Source organism: Strigops habroptila, chromosome 10 (assembly GCF_004027225.2).
Source record: "Strigops habroptila isolate Jane chromosome 10, bStrHab1.2.pri, whole genome shotgun sequence".
NCBI lineage: Eukaryota > Metazoa > Chordata > Aves > Psittaciformes > Psittacidae > Strigops > Strigops habroptila.
Window position 1 is genome coordinate 33580741 of NC_046359.1, and position 11866 is coordinate 33592606.

Here is an 11866-nt window from a genome sequence, read left to right on the forward strand (position 1 = left end):
AGTTCTGCCTTTAAAAAAAAAAAAAAAAAAGCCAGCATGAATTGTCTTCCATTTCCCTCTTTCTCAGAGTCAATTTTGCAAGAGATTGAGTATCAGCTAATCCAGGGAGATTGAGTTCCTCCTCTTCCTTGCAGGTAGTGCCTCTGCACAATGCCAACATTGTGTTTATCTGAGGACAGAATCTTCCCCAGGTGTCCAGCAGTGCAGCGAGAACACATGCCTCCTTCTCCCAGCAATGACAGAGAGCACGCTATGACTGAGACCTGTGCTTCTGGCCCTCCTTTTCCCTCTGCCCCAGTGTTTCTTCTCTTGTTTGCAGTTACCGCAATGTCCTGGTGCGGAAGTGTGCGGCTGAACACCTGCTGACCACGATGGAGCAAATTGGAGCCCAGAAGCACCTGTCAGGCACATGTTCCAGTACCGAGGTGCTTGTTTGTGCTCTGGTGAAGCTTGCTCAGGACTGTCATCAGGACACAAGGTGATGATCTTCGTTTCACCTCCTAAAATATGAAAACTGTTTGTCCAGGAATAATAAAACCACAACAGAGTGGAAGGTAAAGCAAATATTAAGAAAGTTACTTCACAGTGTAGGTAATGTTGTCTGGGGAAATGAGTGTACTGGGTAACATGAGGTTACCCAGTAAGAAGGACCATTGCCGAATTCCTGTGACTTGAGCGATTCTTTATTGAGAATAGCTGAGCTCAGATTAGTGAAACAATTTTGTTTACTTATTTGTACAATGTTTCCTATTAACATAACCACACCAAAACCCCAACAAACCACTTTACTTCAATTAGTAATGTTAATTCCCATGAATAGATGCCAAAAACACATGAGCAACCAGCTGCTCATGCGCATACCTGTAATACAGGATAATAAATAGGAAGCATGAGTGAGGTGATCTGTCCTGGTTTCTCCTCCAGTAAAGAAAGGTAAATTATTGTGCAATGGCAGCAAGACACTGCAAATAAGCCCTGACAGCAAAGCAGGAGATATCTTTTGCTTGTCCCACTGGATTCTTCGATCCCACAGAAGCTTACCAAAATGTAAGAGTGAAATTGTATTTTCCTGTTGCCATGGGTTCTCCTCTTGCCTCTCGTGTTCTGCTGACAGCATAGTGCAGTGATGACAAGTGGAGTTAAATCTCTCTCTTTGCTGAATAGGTAATACTTTCTCCTGAAGGTGTTGCACATAATGAGTTTAAAATATCAGCTTATTCTGTTAACACTTTTCCTTTGTTTATTCACAAGGAAGAAGAGACAGTAATAGTCTGTATTCCTTTCTCTCCTTCCTGTGTTAGGTGTGACAAACAGAAAATGCTGAGTATATTGATGAGTCATCAAAAATTTGATATGTATTTGAAACAGTCTGTTCCCTTGAGTGACTTGGGAGATGTTATGGCAACAATAAGGCAGAAAGTAAATGCTTGGCAGGAGAAATGTCTCCTTTATGCAAGTACAGAGATTATCTGTGTAAGATTAAACCTGCCTAATCTTTCTTTATCTGATTCTTCTTCTTCTAAATCATTTTGCTCCTGGGAATGAACTGCTGATCCTCAGACTGTTTATCTGCAGGCAGTGAGGGAACTGGTGTCGTTAGAAAGAAAGTCTTTGCAACAGAAGAAGGAAGTAGTAATGCCAGGAAAATTGCCTATTATGCAAAAGATTCACAAGGCAACCATAATTAGTACATGAATTGCCTGTATTCTGGGAATACTGCCCTGCTGCATGCACTGTGGAGCTGGAAGAAGCTTTGTGAATTCAGCCTCCAGCGGAAAATTATCCCCTTCTGGTTGCTTCTATCCTCATCCCTTTCCTGCTTGGGAAAGACTATTCTCACCTTTTTTGGGGGTCCTCTGTTCTCTTTGGAAATAGGAGGAAGATAGAGACAGAGCTTCTCTTCCTTCTTCTCCCTGCAGCTGCTTTTTTTCCCTTTTCCAGAAGATGGTGCCCGATAACGTGGCTGTCAAGGGACTGAACCTGCTCTAATGAGTACTGCACAGCACACAGTGAAGTTCAGAAGTCTGCCTGTTAGCTAGACAAATGGTCTGGGTCTTGGAAAGGTCTTCAGAGCCCTGCAGTTCTCCAGATGCAGGTTCTGAGATCAAGCAAAACTTGGATGTCCTCCAGCCCTGGTTCTGGCAAAATCAGAACTACCCTCAGTGCTTGAGACCCCTGTATGGAAAAAAAGGCATCGTTTTTTCATACCTCTATACCAAAGATTCTATTTTGCATTCTTCAGATGGGATTAATTTAAAGACTTACAGTAGGTAAAGAGAAACAGCACATGGTCTATCCTGTCCCCACCTAAACCTCTTCATAGAACACACAAATCTTTGTAACCAGCATGAGGTTGTGCAAACACTACAGTGGGTACAGGAAAGGAGTGAAACTGTGGTAGCAAGCACTGAGCAGACAGAAAGGATTCCATTCATCTTTTACATTGCTGGGTACTTGTTCCCACATCCCTTCTTGAATCAAAGACATTTAAATCCAGTCCATGTTGTTTGTTTTCTTAACAGATTTTTGGTGTTTTTGTCCTGAGAATTCAGGACTGCAACAAGAAAGTGAAGCAGCAGGCGCTGGAGGCTCTGTCTTGGATGACATCTGTGCTCAGAGATGCCTTACACCCAGTGCTGGTGTCTCTGGTAGAAGCAGTCACTGACAACCTGAACTCAAAGCACCCAGGGATTTCTGCTGCAGCTGTGAAAGCACTGGAAGCATTCATTGCTCAGCTAGGTAAGGCTGACCTCTGGCATGGCCTCTCCTCAGCTGCGGCTTCTCCACCTCAGAGTCAAGTGAACACTGAATATGTTGATAGCTGTTGTCATCTGTGGAAAGTATCCATCTGCTGCAAGAGGGTTAGGAAGTACTGCCTGCATTCTGTCTGTCCCAGTCTGTTGTATCATGCGGACACGTGCAGCTGAATGGATCTTGCTTATCACCTGTATCATACATCTGATTATTCAGTAGAGAGGACATTATAGGGATTATTTTAGGTTCCTGCCAGAAGAGCATGAGGGAAATGACTAGCACCTATCATGACTGTTTTCCTCCATTCTTCCTGGGAAACTGTATGTGTTTTGTTTTCATTGAATTGGCTGAGAAGATGTGCATGCTGCTAAGTTTACATCCACTAAAAGAAGATGACAGGAATGTGCTTTTCCCGCATGGTCAGAAGGGTGGTGGAGGCTCTTTCGTCTTGCTGGGCTTTGTTCCATGCATGTGTAGGGGCAGCTCCCTCAGCAGAGTTGTCTGGCCCTTTCTGACCCTAATATGAGAAGCTTTGTACTCGGTTACTCATTTTGTAATTTTAGGTAGTAGTTTAGCTATATAACGCCCAAATGAAAATGTCCTTTTGAATTCAAAGATTGAGACTTTGAATTTAATAAGATAGAGTGTTATGAAATATCATAGATGAAGGAAGGCTGCAATGCTTGTTTCATAGTCAGCCTGGAGGTCTCCACATGTTTGGGGTTAGAAATGCCTTAGCTCCCTTCTTTGAGATAGGTAAGGAGACAAGGGTAAGGAGACCATCATTGTCCCCTTTTCTGGATGCTTGAGCATAGAGCCATAGGTATGCCTGTTGATGTAAAATAAGTACGTGCAGTATGGAGAGGGTGAGGTCCCGATCTGCCCTGTGTCCTGAACCATGTGGCCCACTGCAGTTTGTGCAGCAGGTCTTCTGCTGCCTACCAGTGTCATGCTGAAGTTCCCAGGGATCCTCAGGCTCATTTTGGCTGGAAGTACCTGCCCTGTGCAGTACACCTCCAGCCCATCCCTTATGGCTGTCCAAAGGCTATGTGTTAGCATGCTGTGGACTGGCAAATACAGTGGCAGTTTCCTTCATGGGTAATACTACAGAAGTCTGTGTTGGTGTCTTTACATTTCATCAAAACAGCTTTTAACAGCTCCTTTTTGATCAGAGTATTTGGAATTACTCCCTTTTGATCTGGTCTAGAAACTGACTATATGCATGTGGGTGGTATGTGTTTCTTAAAAGCATATGGAGATACTGTCCTGAAGTTAGCTCCTTGCTTCCCCTTACCCGCCACACGTTTCAGTTTGCCTTAATTTGGAGGCAGTAACCTAAAATAAGGGAGTCAGAAAAGCAGAACTAAAATGATGGGTGTAAAGTAGAATGGGATTATATTAAGGTATTTGTTCTCTCACCTCAGTTTTATGGTTGACACGAATGATTCACAACAATGAGTACAAGGATAGACAACAGGGTGGCTCTCTAAGTGAAGAAGGGGCTGGTAGGGTTGGTTGAAGCCAGGGGACACAGTTGAAAACCAGACCCAAGTTTGTAGCAAGTGTGGTTCTCTGTGACTGTTCAGTTATCGTTATGCACTTTATTCTAGAAGCTGGATCCCCTGAAGAATCCCTCTGCAACCGATTAAAATCTACTACAGAAAAGCAAGCTCCTCATAGAAGTGTTTGGGCTCTATGGCATGTTTGCAGATCACTTGTGTCATTTTTGCTGTAGGTCAAAGGACCTGAACTCCTCTGGACTGTAGCTGGTGAGCTGGATAACCAGAAGCTGTGGTGTATAACCTATATATTCTGGTGGATAACCAGAAGCATAAGGTTCTGGTTCTGGTCCTTATGCACCAGATCCCAGGCAGGCTTCAGTGTTTACCAGCATTTCCTCAAAGCCTGAGGAGCCTTTGGCTCTGTGCTGCTTACCTGCAGTGGTACAAAAGGTATTGCTGTGAACAATAAACCCTGGAGTACAACTTTGCTAGAATTCAGGGACAAAGGGATTTTTGGAGTTTGGCTGGGCCCAATTCAACTTCTCAAATGAATTGCTTTGCTGTTGGTGGTAAGGGATTCTGGCCCATCAGAGCTTCTGCAGAACAGCTTCCTGGAGGGCTCTACATTATAGGTATTAGCTGATTCTGTCTATTTTCCATCTTTCTTCTTTGTCTTCTTTTTTTTAAAAAAGGAAATTTATGATTTGCCAAGTTCATTTCTGTAGCACAAACAGGTATAAATCCAGCTGTAAATGATGGCTTGTTCCACATGTTGTTCTGCATGGGGCAAGATTTCTATAGTCAATAACAACATAGCCAAGGTCTGCTGTAAATTCCCTTTCCACACAGATTTATGTCAGCTGTGAAAATGCAGCACTGGGGGAATATGCCAGAAAAATTTAGTGTTGAAGAGATAGGTCTTAAAGGGGAATTAACAACTTTCTCCATATCAGCTGCTTTGTGAACTCAATGAATTCGCTGACCCGCTCCTGATCATGAACTGGGGAGAAGGGTATGAGACCTGTACTGCTCTTGGCCCTTATCCGTTTTCTGTGGTGCCTGAGAGAAGGTTAGGGAAAAGTTGCAGAATCCTGCTAATAGAGGATGCAGCAAGCAGATCCCTTCAGGATTTTCTACGAAGCTTTCTGTCATTCCCCTCTCGCCAATTCTGAGAGATCACTGTAAATTTTCCATGCCGGCAGATGTCAGAACAAGAGCAAGGCACATCTGTGTCTCATCACACTGACTTCACCCAGAGACAGGTCCAAGCAAACAAGGTGAGATATATTTTTTGTGGTGCTGCTCAGTTTTTTCAATGTTTGCAAAAATTCAGACAGGCAACTGAATCATAAATATTGCAAAATTCAACTCCTAGCACTTTAGTGGGGGAAGGAAGGCTCTACTGCAAAATGCATGCATGAAACCTTCCCATATGCTTCAAAATTGTCTGCCTTTACAATTTAAATTCAAATGGCAAATGACAAGCCCCTCCCGAACTCTAAAGGATTGTGCAACCCTCCTAACTTAAAGTAAGTGAACAGTGTCTTGCTCCACGGGGTTTAATAGCTAAGAGCCCAGCCATTGCTTTGAGACTCTATTTTGACATGCCTTATATTCTGAGTTTTATGTGAAACTTCCTCATCTGTCACCTTTAATGATCCATGCAAAAATGCAAGCTGGTTAGAAAAGTGCTTGATCGCTCAATGTAAAAAGAAACAAATGAACTTCCCCCCAGAAAAACCCAAACCAAAACAAACCCCATCACTGAGGCCAAAATTCTACCTACAGACTAAGTTGCTTCCAAATAATGCCTGATTCATTTATTTAGCTTAACCTTGACATTGGCTTAGATGTGCCAGCTGAAGGCCGCATACATTCATTAGCTGTGACCTGGGACCCTAATCCCATTGGAGGGAACCGCCTCCGTAGATGAGGGCAAATCAGCAAATGAAGCCCAGCTGCAATGGGACCAAGACATAGATCTTGGAGTACTCTGACACTTGACTTACCCTGTCCTCTGCCATGAAAGAAATGTCCTTCAGATGTCCAGTGCCTGATGTCAGGCTGGGGAGTCAGGCCAGCAGTGCCAATAGCTCCCAGAGGAGCCAGCCCTTTGCAAAGGGAAAGGGGTATTGCCCCTGTAGGTGTTCATGTAGCAAAGAGGAGGCCGCAGTGAAAATGAGAGCACGGAGAAGCACATTCTTCTACTCATATGGCAAGTGCTGGACTGTTCATCCTGTGGCCAGCTGGTTTAGTTAATATGTAGTGCAGAGAATTAAAGCTGAGTTAGTAAGAATTGAACTGCCTGCCACCTTGCTGCCTCCAACAGCCATTAAAAACTCCTCTGTCTTTAGGTCTCTTCAGGCAGCTAAATTAATGGCTGGGTAAATTTGTTACAGACTCAAGCTTTACTGTTCCAAAATGCACAGGGCAACTTAAATGTTAAATTGAAAGGTGAATAGTGCCTATACACTTACATTCCTCAGAACCAAGCAAACAAACAGTTCCCCCTCACGCACCCAAAACCGAAGCGTTCCCCTGAAAATCTCTGTAAATACCCATATTAATGACTCATTGACATTTTGTGCTCCTTCAACATATCTGAATCTCAGGGTGGTTTTTCCAAAGCCGCAGCTGTAAGATAACTCTCTGGGGAGGAACAGCCAGCGTAAAATAGTGTCTGCCAATACTGCAGGAGTGTGAGGCAAAAAGTCAAGTGCCTGTTGAAAAAGGTGAATGAGAAGAGCGTAGTTACCCAACCAGAAGCTTAATGAGGATAGTAGGATCAGTTCTTTACTGAATGCTTGCAAGAGGATCATTAGGGACTTCCTTTTTATATCTTATGCAGAAGGGAACACTTATTACCATACTGCTACTTAAAACCATTTTGGGATTTGGCTCTGTAGTGGTTCACAAAGAAGTAGGTTGCCTGCTTTACTGGTGCCACTCCTGGTGACACTATGAGGTATCGTAGCACATCCCACGCGCGTTCTGCCTCCAAGAAAAGGTTTGCTTGGTTTATCAAAGCAGTAAGACTGGAGGCTTGCAGACCAATCCAGGCAACAGTTCGTAAATTAAAACAAGACCCAAATCAACGACAGGCAACGTAGGAAAAACTGAAATACACGTGACAGACACGTATTGGGAAGTCAGTTCGTGTTCCAGTCTCTCTGTCAAACCAACCTAAGAGACCTTTAAGAGCCCCCAAGAGTGGATGGTGTTGGCGGTCAGCAGTAATTCTGTGTTTTATAAGAGTAATATGGAGTCTTGTCCATAGTTGCCACAGATAATGTAAAGATTTAGCAGCAGCTTATCCTTAAAGTGTGAGTAGATGTGTGGACTTTTGAGGCTTCTCACCCTTTTCCTTAGGGGAAGGAGGGATTCACTTCTGCAAAGCTCTGGGACACAAAATCTTTCCACTGCTTACATGTGATTTAAATTTTGAGGGCCCTGGTGTAAAATGTTTAACGCAGCTCCTTGTGCTGCAGTCACCTTTGGATTTACACATGTGAAATGAGAGGTTTTCCTTTTGAATTTAAAATCTTTGCAAGAAAGCTTGAAGGAAAGAAGAAGAAAAGGACTCAGAAACTGGCAGAAATTGATTTCACAAAATGCAGTTCCCTCTGCCCTTTCTCTCCCCCTTTCCACCTTTTTCCTGATAACCTCAGAAGAGTGAGCACAGATTAATGTTTCTCTTTCAGATAACACATTGCTGCTGCAAACACTTGCCCAGCGAGTGCATTACCTCAGGGGCCAAGCTCTGCTAGATGTCACAGAACATCTCTCAGGTATTGCGCACTTCAGCCAATCTCCATTTCTAAGTCAAGAAGTCTTCAGAGGGAATATTTAAGAGGGAATGCCTCTGAATAGGCAGGGCAGTAGCTGATCAAAGACCAGAAGGTCCTGAGCTTGTCCCTCTTGCAAAATACACATAATAGGTGTATTTGGCGGAGGTCTGCCTGGCTGCTGCAGAGGTGTGCAGTGTGTGAGATGAAGACGGCGCCTGAGCTCCAGTGCTGAGATCTCACTGGGGCATCTCAGGACCCACCTCCAGCAAAGAGCTGGGCTAAAAATACCCTGGCTGGCTCTTCTTCTTGAAGAGCAGTACAGTAAATTTTATGGAGGTCTGTAAGAGGTGCCTTTTCTAAAGCCAACAACCATCCTTCAGAAAAAAATGTGGCAACTGGTATTGTGAGGATCTGTTTGTTTTGTCATCACGAGATTCTTGTTTTCCTGTTGGGGTGGAACCCTATAAGACCTGGGGGTCATTGTGTAGGTGAAAACTCAACACCCGTATTACAGGCAAGGATTATTGTGCAAGGCAGGATTTGTGGGCTGAGGGGCTGAAGTGGGCAGTTCAGCCCAACCCACTGAGGCTCCCTGCCTGTGTTGCATTAATGACGTTGGACTCTGAGCACTGCAAGATGTGCAAAGAATCTATTTCTGTATCAGTGGTGTCCAACATGCTACAAATGCAGCTGATAATTGATTTATAATAGTAACTTACAACGTCAGTGATAGCCAAGGATTGGAAAAAATAATCTCAATATATACTACAGAAGACTATTTATAGCCTTGCTTTAATTAGGATAAATCCACTGCTAATTTTTCCAGCATCTTTTAATCCAAGGTTTAATACATTTTTCTTCCTCATTATGAATCTCAGAAAGGTATTTTTAGCCACAGCAAATGTAAAAGGGCCTTTAAAGATAATTTGAATGAAGTAAATCTCAATAAATATAGAATTGAGTTTTATAGTTATTTTTATATCTTTTTCAAATAAAGCATTTGAACATAAATTGGGGCTACTCGAGAGAGAGCAGATGTTATCTCAGGGATTTAGTGGCAATAGACAGTTCTTTCTCTTTGGAAGCTTCATAGTGAGCGCTGTATTTAATAGCATTTAAACTCAAATGAACTCCCATTTTAGAATAGGTACCATAAACCTTTTCCTGCTTACCAGAATTGGTTTTAGGTACTTTCAGGAGCTGTTTAAATGTTGATGGCTGATGCTAAATTAACAGCATAGAGAAGATGAAGGTCCTTCCCTTACAGAATAGGAAATGGTTACTGCATAACGTTTCTACTGAACAGAAAATAAGAACTCTTGTCTCCAGACCATTTCAGCTTTTGATCTCTCAGCAAAATCTGCGATGCAAGGAGCCTATTGGTAGTAAATTTTTGTTTGTATTTAATATAGTTCAGCTCAGAAAATAAGCTGAGAGCAGCATTCTCAGAGAGAATGAGAGGGAATGCTTGGTTTTTGGTTAAGAGGATGTATGGTGGGGTTATCGGAGGATGCGCAGCTCACTGTATGTGCCAGTGTATGCCATATGTGCCAAGCTACTGGGTGGCCTCTTTACAAGACTGGTAGCTTCTGGTGCAACTTACCTACTGAGTTTATAGTTACAGGTTTACGTAGCATGTTTTGATGTTGGCTTTTAAAAAATCAATAATAATCATAAAAAAAGGTACTTTTCAAAATTTTTATATCCTGAGCTCATGTTTGCTGAGAAGCTTGCACACATACCAACAAAATAAAAACCCCACTGTGTAAATTCAATTGATCACTGTGGAAAGGGAAATAATATATTTATAGACATACTTAGAAAGTAATAGGTGAATAAAGCGTTGCCTCCCAGTACATAGTTTCTGTCTTGGTGTTTGAGGTTTTTTAACTCTCCAGCTGAGACAGTTTCCCCACGAGAGGGGCTCTCCCACTACAGGGAGGTCCAGTTTAGCTCAGAGTGTAACTGTCTGCAGTGACAAGCAGAGGGTTAACGGGTAATGGTTAAATCAGCTCAGGTGAGCTCTCTTGCCACAGGTTTGCACAGGTGAACATCTCCGAAGTTTTTTAAGAAGCTAGAAAGGGGTTGGATGATACAAACAGCAGGTAGAGCTGTGTTGGACCTTCTTTCAGTACTGGTAAGAATATTTAATTTTCCTAACTTCTTTTTGTTATAGTTTGATGACAGAAATCTCACCAGAGAGGAGGCTGCAAGGTGCACTTGCAGCACCAGTTCAGTGAATTGGATTATTACATTTAATGTGCAGCTGCTAACCTGCAGAGGTTAGTACAGCAAAAGAAATGTGTGGCTATTTTGTACATTGGCTTACTCTTAGCCTACATCCTGCCAGAGCCTCAAGACAGACCCTGGCTGTCAGAGATGGTTCCTCCTGCTTGCTGAAGGGAAGAGTTGTCATCAAGGGAAGGTGGGGGATAAAATGTAACATGGCTTCTGCCACAGAGGAGTGAAGAAAGCTTATGTTTCCCTGATGGAATGGGAAGAGAGTGGTCTTGTGCCACCTCCCTGTGCCAAGGGTCATTAGAGCTCTGGAGTTACATGAGCAGAGACACTGGTTCCAGGTACTCTGAATCCAGTCTGCAAAATTAATCATCTCCTCAAATGGGCATTTCTTCTCACCAAGAGATAAAGCACGTGCCTGGTGGCATGGCTTGTCTGCTCTTCTGGGTTTGCTTGTGCTGTGCAAATACGTTAGATGGACCCTGAATCTCCCTGGAGGTGCAGCCTCAAACCCCTGCAGGGATGTAGATGCACGAGCTTGGCAATGCCAAGAAGACTGGGGATGGGACAGAAAAACGAATGGAAAATAGGGAGGGTGGCCAGGGAGGGAGGACAAGGAGGGATGAATGGAGCCAAAGTACAGTGAGGAGACTCAAGGCTCCCGTTGTAAGCAGTGTTGATGCTGCCTCGTGTTGCTCCTCTGAGAGGTGAAGCAGAGAAGTAAAGAATGCACTGGAAGTGAGCTGCTGTGGCAGAGATGCAGCTGGGTCATGGAGTGTAATAAGGAGATTCTGGCAGAATTTGCTTTTGCCCAGTGTAGAGGTGGGCTTGGAGCCAGGTGCTGAAGTCTCTCTCTGCAGCAGAACGAGGGGGACTGCACGGAGGTGGCTATTTTCATCCTTGATAAATAGTGATGATGGGAATACTGGTGGTTGCATTGCTAGCAAATCTCTGACAGCTGACACTGAATCCTGTTACTGTGATACTGCCTTTGATACAGGCAGAGGTGAGAAAACATCTCTAGTCAACTAGAGTTGAACCTTTAAGTAACTTTGGCAACAAACAGCCCGTGTGTTGTTTCGAGGGGAATGGGTTATGCTAGTAAGATGACTTTCCTAGGGATAGTATTGTGCCAGTACTAGGATCTCTATTACTTTGGCTGCTGTATTATTCTGGCAGTTTTTTATTGACAGTATCACCCAGTACAAACCAAACATGCTTCTGCTTCCCCAGGGAACAGCCGCCCTCCAGCTAAGCCAGCCCGATGGCTCTGGTATGAGCAGGATTTCTGCAGCCATGGGAGCTCCCTGCACAGCCCGTCAGCTGCTGTTTGGTTCTGCAGAGATCCTGCAGAGATACTCCATTTGAAGGTAATGGTAACAGCATGCCCCTCTTCTGGTCCTGCCCAGGGCTGACACCAGTTCCTCTTGCACACCTGAGAAAGCTGATTTTTCCAAACTTGGAGATTGCTCTTGTCCCAGTAAGCGCTGGCCTAAAATCTTCCTCAATGCAATTCCAATGAGGCATGAATATGCCCCTCCATACCTTTTCCTCACAAGCCCTCTCCTCCTTTTCGCCTTTTGC

At 43.7% G+C, this 11866-nt stretch overlaps 1 protein-coding gene across 1 annotated transcript in view; it reads left to right on the forward strand.

Moving 5' to 3' along the window:
• The window catches only part of LOC115613909 (TOG array regulator of axonemal microtubules protein 2-like), a 43547-nt gene extending 35441 nt beyond the window's left edge, over positions 1 to 8106 (forward strand). Inside the window, exons 9-10 of the mRNA XM_030499976.1 lie at positions 2523 to 2739; positions 7958 to 8106. Coding sequence (XP_030355836.1) covers positions 2523 to 2739; positions 7958 to 8106 — 366 coding nt within the window. The remainder of the gene's footprint in view (positions 1 to 2522; positions 2740 to 7957) is intronic.
• The last annotated feature ends 3760 nt before the right edge of the window (positions 8107 to 11866 follow it).